The 19,064-nt window shown below is 38.7% G+C and overlaps 2 protein-coding genes across 3 annotated transcripts; both read left to right on the top strand.

Moving 5' to 3' along the window:
* Positions 1–3,576: 3,576 nt before the first annotated feature.
* Positions 3,577–7,101, top strand: LOC140549244 (uncharacterized protein C11orf98-like). Its single transcript, XM_072672683.1, has 4 exons — positions 3,577–3,647; positions 4,290–4,414; positions 5,059–5,156; positions 6,961–7,101. Exons 1-4 carry the CDS (start codon positions 3,612–3,614, stop codon positions 7,086–7,088), a joined length of 387 nt encoding a protein of 128 aa, XP_072528784.1. The 5' UTR covers positions 3,577–3,611; the 3' UTR covers positions 7,089–7,101.
* A 1,258-nt stretch (positions 7,102–8,359) lies between these two features.
* Positions 8,360–15,557, top strand: mansc1 (MANSC domain containing 1). 2 transcript variants are annotated; one of them, XM_072672682.1, is made up of 5 exons: positions 8,364–8,847; positions 10,481–10,586; positions 11,366–11,657; positions 12,875–13,015; positions 13,176–15,557. In XM_072672682.1, exons 3-5 carry the CDS (start codon positions 11,414–11,416, stop codon positions 14,156–14,158), a joined length of 1,368 nt encoding a protein of 455 aa, XP_072528783.1. In that variant the 5' UTR covers positions 8,364–8,847; positions 10,481–10,586; positions 11,366–11,413; the 3' UTR covers positions 14,159–15,557. The 2 variants fall into 2 exon arrangements, with proteins under 2 accessions (XP_072528781.1, XP_072528783.1); XM_072672680.1 differs by having other exon boundaries at positions 8,360–10,586.
* Positions 15,558–19,064: the final 3,507 nt, after the last annotated feature.

Here is a 19,064-nt window from a genome sequence, read left to right as displayed (position 1 = left end):
ACTCCCACAGGCTAACCCCGGCAGAATGCAACTATCCCATTGGGGACAGAGAGCTCCTCGCGGTGAAGTTGGCTCTGGAGGAATGGAGGCACTGGCTCGAGGGGGCCAAACACCCATTTATTGTTTGGACGGACCACAAAAATTTGGCTTACATACAGCAGGCCAAACGACTGAACCCTCGGCAGGCCCGATGGGCGCTGTATTTTGGTCGTTTCCATTTTACACTGTCCTATCGGTCGGGTTCAAAGAACACCAAGCCAGATGCCTTATCCCGGCGGTTGGAACCCCGGAGATCCAATCCAGAGCCAGAACCAATTATCCCTGCCTCTCAAATAGTTGCTCCCCTCCGCTGGAACATTGAGGAGGACATAGTGCAAGCTCTCTGATGGGAGCCTGACCCCGGGGGTGGTCCTCCTGGTCGGCAATATGTGCCCTCCGCAGTTCGCCAGGCGCTTCTGCAATGGGGACATTCCTCCCCATTTTCTGGTCACCCAGGTGCGGTCTGGACATTGGAGTTCCTCCGGAGACGCTTCTGGTGGCCAGGAATGGACAAGGACACACGTGCCTATGTTGCCTCATGTGAAGTGTGTACCAAAAACAAGGCACTCCGGTCCCAACCACTCCAAGCCCCAGAATTCCCAGCGATAATTAACGCTGACCAGACCCACCTGTGTGGCACAGTATAAATACACCTAGCCAAACACACTTCCCCGTCGCACCTTTGTAGAGGGGCGAACGGTAACAGTGGGTTTATGTTGTGAAGTGAAAAGTGAAAAGTGAAAAGAGAAAAAAGAAGTTTAAGCTGTGAACAGAAAAGAGAAAAGTGAACAGCTGTGAACAGAAAAGTGAAAAGAGTTTAAGTTGTTAACAGCGAAAAGAGAAAAGCATTTGAGTTGTCTTTAGTTTGAGTTAACATCACTCCTGGTTTTCCTTTGTTTGTTTTCCTGCCTTTTTGTGTTGCTTAAGATCAGTGCTTATACTGCCACCCCTCATAGCCATAGTGGCACAGTGGAAATACAGTGGGCTCCCATTACCAGGGTTGGGAGTTCAAGCCCAACAGTCATCAAGCACACACCGCAAAAGGAGTTGTCTCATTTGATCATAACAAAACAAACTTTAACTGCACTTGAGTCCAAACCCCACACCACACCATAACAATGCTTGTCTATAATTTTCATTCTAATCTCATGAGACAACTCTTTCCTTCCTCAGGTTCATGTTGAGTGTGGTACACACCATGTCACCAAACAGCACAGTGACTACCTGTAGCCCTATATATAGGCGCACTGACTGATTACAAGATTGTAGACACCTGTGATGCTAATTAGTGGACACACCTTGATTTAACATGTCCCTTTGGTCACATTATTTTCAGGGGTACCATCATTTCTGTCCAGGCCTGTTTAATAAGTTAACATTTTAAAATAATTCTGTTGAAGCATGGTTCAAAATCAGTGTTGGATTTGCATTTGTTCATTTTCATAGAATTTTTATTTATTATTACTTTTGTCAGATTCAAGTTATTTCTGTGACCATTGTGTTTTTTTCTTTCATTAACCGAGGGGTACCAACAATTTTGTCCATGTGTGTATACTTTACAGACAATACACAATATACAGAGAACAATAGTATACACAGTATACATGACTATGCAAGGATATTTCTTTACAGTGTGCTTTATGGTGTTATTTACAGAATAGCAGTATCGATCAATATACAGATTAAATATTGTGTAACCACAGAAGTGTACACGTGTAAAATTAATAATGTTGCAGTAATGCAGCAAATTGTAGGATAAGAGTGATGCTAGTTTATCAGTAATATATATGACCTATAGCTGATGATGGTGAACAGCTGTTGATGAAGGTGTAAAAACTGTTCTTGTGTCTGACAGTCTTAGTGGACATATGGGATGGGATATATTTGCCTATGTTTTATTTAGCACAGTGAACTTGATTATATCCTATTTCTATTGTATTACAGCGACTGTTCTGTGTGTGTTCATGCCTAGAATGTCCCTAATTGGGGTACACTTGGGGTACACTTCCTGAATGAGTCATTTGAAGAAAAAAAAACAACAACTGAAAAGCTGCAATGAGGATCCAGGAACACAATTTTAAGCAAATGTATTTCTGTTACTGTTACTGTTAAAGAGTGATGCTCAATTGAAGTAACGTGACCAGATTTTCCAAATGAAAACTGGGGACCTTTCCAGTTTCCAATAATATACTCATTAAAATATCCAATGCTTTTATTTATGAAATAAAAAATGGGGACAAGTCCAGTTTCATGTATTTTGACCATGGTAACTGTTGTATTTTAATAAATGTAAAAGTAACGTCGGATCATACAGTAGTCTACCATGGTAAGTAAAACTATAACCTTTTGAACATTAAATAAAAAGTCACTTTGTTATCTTTAATTATAAATAGTACACTATTAAGTTAAATACCTTGGTTAACAGATTCCTACTGCTTGTATTTTACCTCAAAAACATTGTTTAGAATAAAACATTGACAATGCTCACAATTCCTTTCTGACAAGCTTTTTTAAACTTTTTATTTTTTAAATTTCTACTTTCTAAATTAAGGAAATATCGTGGGCAAGTGATTAGACATGATTTTTATTTTTACGTTTTTAGCCGTTAAGCTCTATTCCTTAAGGACTCGCTCGCGGGCTCCCTCTGGTGTTTTGCAGGCATTTTTGACAGCTGCAGCGCTGCCTTCTGGTGGTGAAGTTAGAAAACTGTAATGTAGACGCATCCCACAAAATATAACACCGCCAATTTTACCAGTTCGTACATTTAAAGATAAATATGGACTGCGGGCGAAATGTATCCCTACTTCATTTTAATTTCGCTGTATACGGAGAGTCTATTTAGTTTAGAGGTAGAAATACTTTCTCATCATCAAAATGCGTCAGCATATAACTGAGCCACGTAACTGGATTTTGAATCAGTTGAAGCATGGTTATGTTAATGGAACAATCCTTTACCGTTATGTTGCTTAGAAACGTAAACCTACTATTAACGGACTACATGGCAAAATGTGAAATGCACGGCGTCTGGTGGCTCAAATGTGTCATTTGCTTATATGAGCCAACGTCATCGGATCCTTTTTGTGCCACTGTCTGTTGCTTAGTAACAAGATACTCGCAATGCATTATGGTATATATTCAGACCCAACCCTAAACGCGCTGTTTTACTATAAATTACATGTGCATTCTGGGAGATTATAGCTAGTACCCCCCAAAATCACCCAAATTCCACTTCCCATTTGGATGCTGGAGACGTACTCAATAGTGCTGTAAAACGCAAATAGGAATCCATTTTGTTTATAGTCATGGTCTAAACATTACTTAAAATTGAATACAAATAAGAAAGACATCTAAAACCGATCATACTTACATGTTCATTTTGCTTTTAAAAATATCACTATAAAATATACCCTACAGTACGGTTAAATAAATTGACCAAATTGCAATACACTAAATACTAAATATTCAACACAGGCTTTCTCTGCTTATGTAACGCTTAAATGTATTTTTAAACTTTTATTGTGCCTTTGTGAACCGGAAGAGAACATTTACTGGCGACTCACGTTGTAGCAAGTATGGCTCCAGGTGGAAAAATCAACAAGCCAAAAACAGTGCGTCTTTCTTTTTACTTATATATCACATTTTTAAAATGTATTTTATTTATAAATCAGTCGATCGCTATATAGGTTTTGACACCACACATACTCTTATTTAAAGGAACAGCTGAGAGTTTGTAATCACGGACGGAAAATCCACTTACGTTGACCAGAATCTGAAAGCCTGTATTTGCCTCGTCTCTCTAAGTTTAATTTAAACGGCTTTTGCATTTTTTGAGTCATTGGATTACGCTGACCCCGCAGAGAGAAGTGACTGTATTCGTAAGACAACCGGTGCGACCTCGGGAGCGTTTGAAGCAGCATGAGAAAATTATGGCTATTCTAGTATCACTACCTGGTGCTTTTTGTCTGTTGCTTGTCATCAGATATATTAATATCATGTTATATGTTGTGGATCGTAAAATTGTAGTATTAAGTATTATATATATTTGACATTTTCCACTCATATATTTTTGTTGTTACTGAAGATTACACTGTGTTAAAGGTAATTTATTACAGTACTGCAAATGTTTGCCATATTGACCAGAACAACATACCTATTTATTCTATTCTTATCCTGTTTGCTTTATGTATACAGTGCATTCCTTCTCTGTATTTCACAACCAGCACTTTGTAAATAATATTCTAATTCTGCAGGAATTAGGGAAAAAACTCTTCAAGAGGCGGAGGCTTCTGACAAAGCAGAAAAGGAGGAACCATTGCATTGTTGGAGCGGTGGTGGATGAAGGCCTTATAACGAAACATCACCTCAAAAAGAGGAGGTTTGTGAACTGTACCAAACAGCAGCAAACAGAATCGCTCTCTTTAAATTTGAATTAATTTGATACGTCAGACTAATAAGGAGAGGGCCAAAGCATTAATCATTCCTTGTCTCCAAGTCATTCTAGAACTTAAATGTTTTGCATGATGCCATTATTTTATCCATTCAGCTTTAATGTGAACACATTAATACATTTTAGTAATATAAGGACATTAGATATATTTTTAAAGTTTGCTCTGATCTGTGTTGTCAGTTGATTTGTTTTCGAAAATCTCTTAGTACAAAGAACATATTTAAATTTTACAGAAAGCATTACATTAGAAGGTAAAATGGAAAATGTGCTTTATGTGCTTAAGTACAGTCTTATGCATATAGCTTCTATTGACATTTTTTGCACTTTGTCAGCCATACATTTTACTTTAAACCTATTTTAACTAAGGACACAATTTCCCAAAGGCATCTCAGTGTTTGGTTCATTTTAGTGTACAGTGTGATACTCGCTTGACCATTAGAATTATCTTAAATACAAAGATCCTTAAATGTGAACTTTGCCATGGTTAGCTGGCTTCATAACTGGGATTTAACAACTTAAATAATTCAGTATGTTAAATATTATTTTCATGTGTTTGTCGTTCTCTTGTAAAGCACTAGTTCCAGGGCAAACATCACACTGTCTGGAAAGAAGAAAAACAAATTGCTGAAGCAGCTGCGCTACATGGAGAAAGAAAAGTCCATTGTGAAAGGTAGATGTAACAAACTTTAGAATACAACAGTTTGTACATTTAGGAAATTTGTGTATTTTCCACCGTAGCTTTAGCGTAATATGTAATGTGCTCTCCTTACTTGACGTTTAGGCCATTACTGTCTTTCGATTTTTTTCCCCCAGATTGTCATATTTGAACAACCTGTATATTTTATGTATGTCTAATCTACACACTAATCTACAGTTTATATTTGTAACTACCATTCATCAGTAGTCTCTATTTAAATTTGCACACTACTTATTGTATACACTCTTTAAAAAGGGGCTTATGAAGGGTTCTTTAGTTAAGACCATGGTCTTATATAAAACCGTGGCAACTTAAAAAAAAAACAAAAAAAACATTTGCATGCTTAATTATTTTTGTCTGGTTAATTAAACGGTTCTTCAAATACAATAAAAAAAAAACCCTCATGTGAATGGTTATGTATAGATACTTTTAGAAAAAGGCTTTTACACTAAATTATTGAATTAATGTTACTACTATATAATGGAACACACTCTGGGTTATTTGGATAATCCGACAAACTGGGTCATAGGAGTTACCTAAAAACAACCTTTTTGAATGTATTTCAAACTTTATAATAAAATTGTTATACAGATATCTACTTATAACAATTCCGTTATAAACTAACAAATAACATACAACTACCAGTGACCCTCCAGTAAGGAATTTTGTTACTAATCTAACTAATCTTTACCAGTAACAGCACACCATTGGCAAATTCTATTAGTCGCATATTAACAGCTTAAAAAAACAGTTTTACTTGAAATCAAACTTGATATGAAAACAATCTTGATATGTTGAAACCGTGATGGAATGTGAAAAGGTTAGGACACGCCATGAAAACTTTTTGATCATATTTAAACATACATTTTATCACAACAGACATTTTATCATCATTATAACAATATTGAGAGATGCAACTAAACACATAAAAACTGAAGAAATGTTTTTAAAATTATTTGTTAAATACAGTTAATATAAATGCAATTTTCTTGTTCAGGTTAGGATTTTGGATGACCACAGCCCTCCTCATCAACTAATTCCAACTTCCTAACTAATACCAAAAGTATTGCATGGAGCAGGCATGGTACCAATAAGTTAATGTTTATCTACTACCTATTCTTTTGGCAGTACTTCTCTACAGGGACTAGACAAGCTGTGTTTTTGCATTTGCACATCTGTCAGCAATGGGTGCAACTTAAAGTAGCTGAATGCATTCATTAGAAAGGGTGTCAAGGGGTGACAAATATTCATACAATATTCAAGTATTCGTATAGTGTATGTAATGAAAAAGAACATCAGCAAAAAAGTTGTAGCATTTAGTTTAGTTTACCTTAGGTTACATTGCATGTTCCGCCCTATGAATATTGCGCATGTGCAATATAGAACATCTAGACAAAGACCGGGACTTCTGGAACAGTGTGCTTTGAAATGATTTGGGCACAATGACAAAAAGCCTGGATCTTAATGCTATTGAGATGCTGTGGGGTGATTTGAAATCCCTTAGAAAGAAAGAATTCTGACTGGAGGGATGGGGGGAGGGGACTTAATTCCAGTCTTAGGTGCACCTAAGTTTTTCATTCACCTTTACACCTGTGTAATGTCACATGACCATAAACATGATATTGTAGTGCATTAAAGCTTAGTGTACAGAATTTCTTTATTTCAGAACTTTCCCATTACTATCAAATGTCTCGTGATTCACATTGACTGTGGGAAATGACTGGCGGTTCATGGCCACATTTATGCACTTATTTGACAAATATCTTTCTCTTTATAGTTGAGTCTGTCCCACAGAAGAAAGCTCCTACCCTTGCTGCTAAGAAGACTTGCCCTGCCACGCAACAGTTAAAGCGAACAAAAAATGCCACCTCATCTGCTGATGTGGAAATGATGGATGTGCAATAAATTAATTTCTGAAGTTTACTGTAATTGTGCTTGACTAAAAGGACTGTAGCCATTTGTTGTGGCGCAAGATGTTTAAATGTACAGACAGGCTGATTATTACTACCAGTTGCTGCTTTAAGGCTGATATTCTCTGGTTAAAACCCTGTGCCTGCATGTGGGCACTTGGCGTACATGATAGGGATGCACACAGTTAGTAGTTGTATTTTTTGTGTGTTGTTCCCATTCTATTTTAGTCGAGTTTTAGACTACACTCTGTACAAAATGTTATTTTCATACTTTGATGTAGCTACATGTGATGCCTTTTTTTGATGATAGAAAATATAAATATCTCAGTGGCCACTTTGATAGTGCTCAGATGAACTGATGTGATTTGAATTGTCAGCAATTGTACGCTCTGCATTTTTTAAGCAACATTTTTCTGGGCTCCTGTGACTGTCCAGAAGCTGGAGGATGATCATCTTTATATATGAGGCAAACTTGGATGACATTTTTGTAATGTTTGTGTTTTGTTAGTGGGTTTTTTGTTTTTTTAAACCACAGGCTAGATGACTTCTCCCACAGTCATCTTACATTCTTTAATGGGTTTAGCTGAGGAACAAAAGATTTTTACCCAGGTTGGCCTCATGAAAAATTTGTGTGGTTAGCTGATTCATTTGATAAATAAATAAAATGTGTACCTCAGTGTGTGAAATATAGCTTACAATATACTTTTATCACAATTAATTAGTACATTTACTTTTGTATAACAAGCTGATTTGCCTCAGAACAAGTAATTAATGTGAAGTTAGTGTACTCAGGGTGTAAACTTTAGGTTTTATTAGGTTTTCAGAATAAGGAATAGTATGGAGTAATTTTTCTTACCCATAATTATTTACCCGTTTTAACTTTTCAGTGTCCCACATGAGGAAATGCAGATTGCTTTTTAGTAGATTATTATTATTTTTTTTTGCCATTTCGTTTGCGATATGCAGATCTGCATTTTTTTCTTTTTGATTTGGACACATTCTCAGGATTTTGGAGTGAATTTAATATATTTACTTCAATCACAATATGTTCCATTTGTCAGAAATGGAAAAAAAGTTAATTCACCATACGTTTATCTCAGAGTTCAAACTTTACATTAATGAACGACGTTCACAACATGGTAAGATATATTATGAGACGTGTTTACCACAGTTGCCAGTATAGAATATTTCTATACTGATAAATAGTCAATATAGGCTGGGTTTTTTCTCCTTTTCTCTTCGACGAAAAACGAGGTTTGGCGTGCGCCGGGCAGGAGGCGCGTGACGTCACCGTCCTGGAGCACACAAAGAGACTGAAGTGGGTCAGAGTGGAGGAGCGCGAGCGTTGGCGCTGAGGTCGGTACCGTTTGATTCAGCGCCGTTTGGACTGTGTGTTTCCGTGCTCTCGGTACAGCGCTGTATTCTCGTCGCGTTTCCAGCCTCCGTTGCTATCAGTGTGCTGAACGGACTAGTTTAGGCAGACCCCGCACGGAGCGGCGTCGAGGTGACAAAAGAAGAGAAGCTTTTGAAATGTTTTTGAGGACCGGGACTCCTTCAAGAGATTCAATCTGTGCTTGTCCGTGATCGCAGGCACCATTTTAAAATGACGGTCCCCCCGTACGTCTTTAAGGTGCGCGCAGAAGAGAATTAGGTCTCGAGATGAACCCCTCAGCACGACTCGTCTGCATAACCTGCCTGCGACCGTTCCTCAGGCGACGACGTTGATCGGGGTCGTTCGGACGCTTTCAGTGCACGTAAGTGGACCCAGTGAGGAAGACAGACGACAGAATCTGTAGCTCGAGCGGCGCCCTGAGCCCGAGCTAGCAGAGTTAGCAGAGATAGCGAAGCGAACGTAGTTCGGGAATAAAGAATGTATCTGCTGGCTTTTGTGACCGGAGGAAAGACGACGTTGCATATTTCATTAAGATTGCATCACGGTCTGGTCGCAGCTCGGGATGCCCCCTCAGATGATGCTTGGTATCCTAGCGACGCATCAGCTCAGCTTCAGCACCAGCAGGCAGGCCTGTTTATCAGTCGGTGTGCTCTTATAAAGTGTGCCGTAGATCAGGCAATTACACTGTGTTTAATTACAGGCTACAAGGCCTTGCCAGTGCACTCCAGAACTATTGGCACCCCTGGTCACAATGAGCAAGGAAAGCTGTTTTGGTGAGGTGAAATTAGTGAAAGGAAATCATGTATTTTCTTGTAATGCTACAGTTGCAATCTGAATTATTCAACCGTCATTGCAAATTAGGTTTTATTAGCAAAACGAACAAACTTTCAGCTGTTTGCAATGAGCCAGTCAAACAAAAACATTGTAAATAGCTCAACACAATTAATATAACAAGTGCTTTCTCCAAATTCAACACAAAATATCACAACTACTGCTGTTTCCGAATTATTCAACCCCTTCATAACAAGCCTCTTGGTAGAGCACCTTTTTCTGTCATGATCTGCTGCAAACCTGATGCGTAGCCAGACACCAGCTTCTGGAAAGTGCCGGAGGAATCTTAGCCCATTCCTCATGGGCAGTGCCCTCCAGTTCACTAATATTCTTGGGTTTGCATGCCTTTCCTTAAATCACACCAAATATTTTCTATGGGGATCAAGTCAGCTGAATGGGAAAAATTTTAAAACCAACCCTAAGTTTTAAGTTAAGGTTGTGATCATTGTCCTGCTGGGAGGCCTAGTAGACATTTTCTGCTAGGATTTTTTTGACTGAATCCATCTTGCCCTCCACATGTTGCAGGTTTCCAGTACCAGAGGAAGCAGTCAGCCCCAGAGCATCACAGAGCCACTGCAATGTTTTACTGTAGGCAGGGTGTTCTTTTCAGCATATGCTTTATTTTCCCTTCTCTGGACGTACCGCTGATCCTTAAACCTGAAAAGTTCCAGTTTTGTTTCATTGCTCCACTGAACAGAAATCCAAAATTGATGTGGTTTTAAGCAGATAGCTGATTTTTCTTGTGCTTTTGGGTCAGGGGGCGTACAGACATGGAGGTAGGGCTGTACAATATTGGAAAAGAGTGACCTTGCAATGTTTTTTCATTTTGCAATATAAATTGCAATATTAAGAAATACAAAAATTGATATCTGTTTTCTCCATCAGTCTTATGATCCAAAATATAATGATACTAAAAATGCCATCTATATATCGAGGATTGGCGTCTTTCTTTGCAGTAAAGGAGTGGTGTGGCTAAACTAATTATTATTATTATTATTATTATTATATTTGTTTATTTATTTTTAAACAATTGTCACCATCACTACTCCAGGCCTATGACATAGTGACAGTAACACATTATAAAACATATACTGATAAGTTGGTCATGATAATGATACTGTTTGAAATCGGTTACTTAAGATAACCAGAGCCATGCATTGCAGAATAACAGGAGCAAAGTCCTGCTGCTATAAAGAGGTGTACTTGAACTGTGGACCCAAAGGACGTGAGACCATCAGATGGAGTTTTGTCTGCGCACACCAGGGACTGGTTAGTAACTCAAATAATAAATAATAATCAAATGATTTAAATAACTGACATTATATTTGTTTGGCATAACAACTTGCAAAAAGGTCTGTATGTGGATTACTAGGAAAATGCAAATGACAATGCACATTTTGTAGTTGGTTTTCAAAATCAGGCTTATTAAATTTGTTTTGTTTCTGCAATTACATCTAAGTAAGGATGAAGGTGAAATCTATTTTATCATTGTGGTAAATTATGTTAATGTGATGTTTTTTTTGGAGCATGTCTTTTCTGAGCATGTCTTAGCAAATACTGATGCTTAAAGAACACTGACCAATTGCTTATTTCTTTACAAAAAAGCATAACCAGTCCTGTTTAATTGAATGGAGTACAGCAAATTGTAAATACAAATCATTGTACTAGATATTGGATAGTTTTTGGATAGCATATTTTTGTCATTACTGGTGTATTTTGTCAGTTTGTCAAAAATATTGTGATAAATATTGTGTTTAATAAATAGTTAGTGTAACCCCTGACCTTTTTTTCTAGCAAGCCGAAGATCCATGAAGACAGTGACTTCAGGAGATATCAGTGTGTCTAACATCTAACATCAAGCCTGATTATGAAAGTCTGAAAGTTTTATTGGATTTAAATATAGTGCATATGCTTAAAAAGGAAATATTAGATCACAGAGTAACACTGAACTCATTAAACTTCCCTGCTTGCTTAAAGTGACTGTTGACTGATGCGCCTAATACCTCCTACTAGCTGTAATCCAACAAATCTCAAACTCTTCCTAACAGGACTCTGTTGCCCCTGAGAACCCTCTGGATCTCTCAAACTCTAAAGCCATGGTGCTGGCACAACACGGCTCCTACAAGGCAGCTATGCTGCCGCTCATGGCTCTACTCTTTCTCCAAGCAAGTGGTCCTGCCTTGGGCTCCAACGGGAAGACGTGTTACTCCAGACAGCACAGAGATGCCATCGTAAATGTACGCGTAGCTGTGGAACGCAATAGGGCCGTAACTAGTACCAGGGTAAAGCAAGCGGAGAAAGACTGTATCCTGGCCTGCTGCTCAGAAGAGGTGGAGCCAGGTAGGAAGACAGATGCTGATTTTTGTTTTGGACTCTACTACATCTACATTTCAAACAAATGTTTAGCTCTGCATTGCTAGCGACAGTAGGCTAGCACATACATGTTTCCTTAGGACCCTAACTCTTGTTTCTAGAGTAGATTAATCCACCGCTACTGTAAACTAACTTGCAGTTGCGATCTGTAGAGGAGAGCTCTCAATCAGCTAGTCATACTGAACATAAGAGAAGCTTTATCTAATTATTTATCGCTCTCTGCTAACATATCTCTTTCTCAATTTCCATCTACACACCCAAACACACACACACCTACACAGGGGTTTCAAACACTTTATGATCACACTACAATAATAATGAAGAATAAAAGTAAAACTGTTGGAATTAAAACCTGTGGTCTAGAGTGGTGTTTAAAGAGAATACACTCGCAAGCTTGGCAACACCAAAAGGTCTGGAAGAACAAAAAAGACAAATACAATAGATGATCATAGAATTCCTTCCATTGTAAAAAAAAAAAACAATAATAATAATAATAATAATAATAATAATAAGGGTTCCCTTCAAAATGCAAACCACTGGTTGCACTCAAAAACGGCCAGATAAGACTGCTAGAAAACAACTAAACAAGCCTGCCCTCTTCTAGAACAAAATTCTTTGGACAAATTAAACTAAGATTACTTATGTATGGGTGCATGGTCCAAAGTGTGCTACATTGTCAGACATGATGAAGGCATTGTTGTGAAATTTAATCTACTAATGAGCATTTAGTGTCATTTATACTTGTAAAGTACAATTACATTGTTAAAAAGCCTAGATTAGAGTGCACATTCATGAACATTCATGGATGCTGAAGTGTATAGAACTATACATTCTGATCATACTCAGTCTAATGCTGAGAGATTATGGTGCTTCACAGTACTAATGGATAATGGCCTAAGACATACAACAAAACCAACCAAAGAGCTTTTAAGGCAAAGAAATTGAATGGAATTCACTTGACCTCAACACAATTAAGCATGGTTTTACTTACTAGAGACAAAACCTAATGCAGGAAGAACCACATCAGAGTTGTTTGTAGTGTACAAATTACCAAATGTGTTTGACTTCTTTTGGTATGATGCTTGCTCAGTTCATTCATATTATATAATTTAAGCTTTATGGAGTTAGTCAATAAGTAAAGGATCTAATAACCTACAGTAACTACCACTTCACTTCTCTTACAGGTATAAAGTGTAATATGGTTGTGTATAAGCCATCAAGCCAACCTGGCAATGACAACTGCTACCTGTTTCATTGTGATACTGAGCAAGACTGCCCACTGATGCCTGCCAAGCCTGGGGTCAACACCTATGATATTTCCAAAGGTATGTTTTTCATCAATGAAAGCAGTACCTCACAGTTCTTAGATTATCTGTTCATATCAAATGCTTCTAGAACCCTGATGCAGACTTCATCATATGTCTTTTGTTTTTAATTGTTTCACGGTTATGGTTAATGACTGTTTTTTGCTTTGCAAACTTGAAGATGTAATACATCCCACTGCGAAAGGAAATGGGAGGACAACTGTCATGCCCTTCATTCATGCCACTCTGGCAAGACAACTGATCACTGCTCCGTCCACCTCAACGACCATTAGACCAACAATTACAACACCAAGAATCACACCTCCAACCATGATGATAACCACACCCCAGCCCACCATGGCCACAAGCCCCACACAACCCACTACAACAACCACCACAACCTTACCCACAACCACCACCACTCAGGCTACAACAATGTCAACCGCCACCACCACCACACAACCACCAACTGAGCCTTCCTTTATTCTGGTTACTATGCCAGCTGTTACCATGCCCAGCACACATGCTGCCACAATAATAGTTACCACCACAACAACAACAACAACAACCACCACAACACAGCCCACTAGTACAACCACCAAGATCCCATCCACAGTGTCACCAATTGCTACTACTGCAATAACACAGCTACCCCACTCACCTCAACCACCACAGCTACCTGCAAAACCAATCAGGCCTTCCAAAAAGCCCCTTAAACCACCAAAAAAAACAGAGCCCCAAGTTGGGAAATCCACCACCAAATCACCAACCACCACAACCCCCACGCAAAAGCCAACAGCCACTTCCACAACTCCTCCAAATACTACTACCACCACTACTACTACAACCACCACTACTACAAGTACTACAACTACATGCACAGCTACCGCTGAAAGGACGACTATCGTGGTTGTGGAGATGGAAAATGATCTAAAGAATCTGGCTTCAAGGCCTGATAGCCTGATACCTCCAGCTGTGGGCTCTGCCCCGGACAAGGCTAAGGGGTCGCACATGACTTGGAAAAACAGCCTGGTGGCGGTGGTGGTGGTCATGCTGATCTGCCTCACCTTGGTTTTGGCCATCGTGGGCCGCAAAGCCATGGAATCATTTGACAGGAGACACTACACAAGACTGGAGCTCAACGACCTGCACTATGAAATCTGAAGCCTGACCAAATTCTTACCCATAATGGAGGAGACAATCCTGCTGAATTTCAAAGTGTATTTTTTTTCTGTCTACTCACTGAAACAAGAAAATACTGTATTTTGATATTTAGGGCATTTTGGGGTTAAGAAAAAATTAATTTGTTCCCCCCACACAAGATGTAACCGTAAGATTCTGAGTGATGTTATGGAAACTGAGGAAGGATGCAAAGATTTGGGGGGAGGAGGGGTTGAAAAGCAATACAATGAACTCAGGAAGCCTCAACATTTAAAATGAAGCACTCTTATGGTGATTGAAATCCATTGCCTTGGCAAAGCATTGTTGAGACCCCAGACAATAGTTGTTAACATTTTGTTGAAGCCCCACACAATGGTTAACATTTCCATGGTGCGAAAACATTTATGCATTCAACATTTATGCTGTGGAAGGGCAGCTGTGCATAACCACTACTTTCTGAGGCTTCAGTTGTCCCGTCTTTTTGGTCCTGTTAAAACAGAGGTAAGACTGTCTTTATAATGATTTAGATGTGAAGTTCAACCACAGCAGGAGCAATAATTGATTAATGGGCAAACTATGTAAACTGCATCTCAAACGATGAGATTAAGCATATTTTCGCAACATTTTGGTAGCAGTTCAATTGGGTAGCCACAGACAAAATAATATAACAAAATAAAGGCTGGTTGGATTCTTTGGTTATACTAAAAGCACCTTTATAACAATAGATCAGTACCAGGCTGGAAATGAGTGCTCTTCTTACTGTACTTTGTATGCTGTGTCTGGTTTCTTTGGCTTTTCTTTCACTCTGTTATACTGCTGTATTTACATTTAATCACACCAGTACACATGAAATTATTACCTTAATAATTACCTTATGACGCACTTCTAGTTTGTGTCCTACACACATTTTGAATGAATACTAATTTGTAAGGGTACATTACACTTGTGCACTATTTTCGTATAAAGAACTTTCTAAATGAGTAGGTGTGTGTGCTTAGAGGGGACACCAGTATCAGCCCTGAGGTGGTCTGTGGCTGAACATTGTAACCAACTTGAGATGAGCGAGTGTATTTTTTTTTATTTTAATTATTATTATTACTTTTGGATGTACTGTGATTATTGACCACAAGGTGGCAGCAGTCTTTCACCTCAGTTCTACACTATCCTGGCATGCCGCACAGCCACCTCTTCTTCTATACCACACAACTTTCAAGAAGCCAAATTGGTTTAAGTTGTGCAAACCATTTCCTTTCACTCTTGAATTGCTTTTATATTTTATATCATTCTACGTTGATGGTAATTGGTTTGGTCTTGTTTTTTGTGACTTGTTGCCTTTTCCAAGGATTTCATTTCATGTAACTTTTTCTCTTGCAAGAAATAAAATGTCTTTGCATAACACTTAGATTTGGGTAAAAGAGCTGCCTACATTAACTGAGAATTGAATAAAACCACTTCTTACCTCTTCCAGTTAGTTAAACCTTATATATAGGTTGCTAGGAACTGAATACATACAGGTATACAGTGGGGCAAAAAAGTATTTAGTCAGCCACGGATTGTGCAAGTTCTCCTACTTAGAAAGATGAGAGAGGTCTGTAATTTTCATCATAGGTACACTTCAACTATGCGAGAGAAAATCCAGGAAATCACATTGTAGGATTTTTAAAGAATTTATTTGTAAATTATGGTGGAAAATAAGTATTTGGTCACCCACAAACAAGCAAGATTTCTGGCTCTTACAGACCTGTAACTTCTTTAAGAAGCTTTTCTGTCCACTTCTCCTGTCTCTTCTCCACTCGTTACCTGTATTAACGGCACCTGTTTGACCTTGTTATCTGTATAAAAGACACCTGTCCGTAGCCAACAATAGTCAGACTCCAAACTTAACCATGGACAAGACCAAAGAGCTGTCGAAGGACCTGCACCAGGCTGGGAAGAGTGAATCTACAATAGGCAAGCAGGTTGGTGTGAATAAATCAACTGTGGGAGCAATTGTAAGAAAATGGAAGACATACAAGACTCTGGGGCCCCACGCAAGATTTCATCCCGTGGGGTCAAAATGATCACGAACACAAACTCTTATTTTCCACCATAATTTACAAATAAATTCTTTAAAAATCCTACAATGTGATTTTTTTTTTTCATTTTTGTAGTTTTTTTTCTCACAGTTGAAGTGTACCTATGATGAACATTACAGACCTCTCTGTCACATGCCTTTTCAGCTTTGCCCATACATTTTCAATAGGATTGAGATCGGGGCTTTGTGATGGTCACTCCAAAACATTAACTTCATTATCCTTAAGCCTCTTTGCAACCAGTTTGGCAGTATGCCTCGGGTCATTCTCCATTTGGAAGACCCATTTGCGCACAAGCTTTAACTTCCTGGCTGATGTCTTCAGATGTTGCTTCAGTATTTCCGCATAATGTTCTTTCCTCATAATGCCATCTATTTTGTGAAGTGCACCATTTCCTCCTTTTAGTTTCGTTAGACCACATCCCTGTGTACATTTGCAAACATTAATCTGGCTTTTTTCTTTTGGAGTAATGGCTTCTTCCTGGCAGAGTGGCCTTTCAGCCCATGTGGATACAGTACTCGCTTCACTGTGGATAATGAGCATCTTCACAAAGTCTTTTGCTTTTGTTCTTGGGTTAATGCACATTTTGGACCAAAGCACATTCATCTCTGAGACACAGAGCGGTATGATGGCTGGACATTCCCATTTTGTTTGTACTGGCTCGAAAAACGACCATGGACCAATTTCCATGATGTCTGTGCTAACAACTAGAATACCAAATATACTAATCTGTACAATACTGTTTTCACCATTGTTCATTTAGCTACACACGTTGACAAAATTGTTGGTACCCCTCAGTTAATGAAAGAAAAACCCACAATGGTCACAGAAATAACTTGAATCTGACAAAAGTAATAATAAATAAAAATGCTATGGAAATTAACTAATGAAAGTCAGACATCGCTTTTCCACCATGCTTCAACAAAATTATTTTTTAAAAATCAACTCATGAAACAGGCCTGGACAGAAATGATGGTACCCTTAACTTGATATTTTGTTGCACAACCTTTTGAGGAAATCACTGCAATCAAACGATTCCTGTAACTGTCAATGAGACTTCTGCACCTCAACAGGTATTTTGGCCCACTCCTCATGAGCAATCTGCTCCAGTTGTCTCAGGTTTAAAGGGTGCCTTTTCTGACGGCATGTTTCAGCTCCTTTCAAAAGATGCTCGATCGGATTTAGGTCAGGGCCACTTCAGAATAGTCCAATGTTTTCCTCTCAGCAATTCTAGGGTGTTTTTAGCTGTGTGTTTTGGGTCATTATTCTGTTGCGCTTGCATTATTCCATGACCTGCGACTGAGACCAAGCTTTCTGACACTGGGCAGCACATTTCTCTCTAGAATCCCTTGAGTCTTGAGATTTCATTGTACACTGCGCAGATTCAAGACACCCTGTGCCAGATGCAGCAAAGCAGCCCCAGAACATAACGTTAGCCTCGTCCATTTTTCACAGTAGGGACAGTGTTCTTTTCTTGATATGCTTTATTTTTCCATCTGTGAACATAGAGATGATGTGCCTTGGCAAAAAGTTAAATTTTTCTCATCTGTCCATAGGACATTCTCCCAGAAGCTTTGGGGCTTGTCAACATGTAGTTTTGCAAATTCCAGTCTGGCTTTTTTATGATTTGTTTTCAACAGTGGTGTCCTTGGTCGTCTCCCAAGCAACGACGGATGGTGCAATCTGACAATGATGTTCCTTGAGCTGGAAGTTCATCAAGTTTTCTGGGCTCTTTTGTTACCATTCGTATTATCCATCTCTTTGATTTGTCATTAATTTTCCTCCTGCAGCCACGTCCAGGGAGGTTGGCTACAGTCCCATGGATCTTAAATTTCTGAATATGTGCAACTGTAGTCACAGGAACATCAAGCTGCTTAGAGATGGTCTTATAACCTTTACCTTTAACATGCTTGTCTATAATTTTCATTCTAATCTCCTGAGACAACTCTGAGACGCTTCCTCTGGTCCATGTTGTCGCCAAACAGCACAGTGACTACCTATATATAGGCCCACTGACTGATTACAAGATTGTAGACACCTGTGATGCTAATTAGTGGACACACTATTTTCAGGGGTACCATCATTTTTGTCCAGTATATTCCATTGTGTATATTAATGTCAGTGTTAAAGCAGCATTATGTGAGAATTGGCATTTCCTGGGCTCCCTCTACAGTCAGGCAGTGTATTTGTGCATTGAGGACACACTTTTCTGGACAAGCTGGGAGATGCAGAAATGTCACTGAAAGTGAAAGAAACACGTTGGCTCACACAGTAGAATAATATTACAGAATTCTACACTGATATAACTCTGGTTACGCAGTGCTGTGCAGTTCTTGCAAGCATTGTTCGCCCACTTCATCAAAGTTACATAGCATGGTTATTAGTGTGCCAAGCTCAGAGTAGCAACGATAGTGGTGTTATTTTCCCTATTACAATCCCTAGTCCTTGGTATTTGACTTAGAACAGAGGTAGAAGTGAACATTTTGCACCAAATAATTTTGGGACACTGTTTACATATTTATCAGTATGCTGAAATGTATATTTCTTATAAAAACAAAAACTTGTGAAATTCCCCCTTATGCAGACACAAACACTAACAGGTTCCTGTTTTGGTCTGAAATCCAGCTTTAGACTTTCACTTAATATAGGAATACGAGTAAGTGCAAAAGAGCCGATACTGCAGAGAAACGTTTCATGACCTATAAGATGAAAGCACATTAAGCTGCACAGAGGTGCGATCATACTGTAAAGTTTAATTACGTGCTCTCAGAATCTGTACTTCTTTACACAACTTAGAACAAATGCAATTTACACATTGCAACTTTTTGAAAACAATT

Source organism: Salminus brasiliensis, chromosome 2 (genome assembly GCF_030463535.1).
Source record: "Salminus brasiliensis chromosome 2, fSalBra1.hap2, whole genome shotgun sequence".
Classification (NCBI taxonomy): Eukaryota; Metazoa; Chordata; class Actinopteri; order Characiformes; family Bryconidae; genus Salminus; species Salminus brasiliensis.
This window is presented reverse-complemented; position numbering and strand designations above follow the sequence as displayed.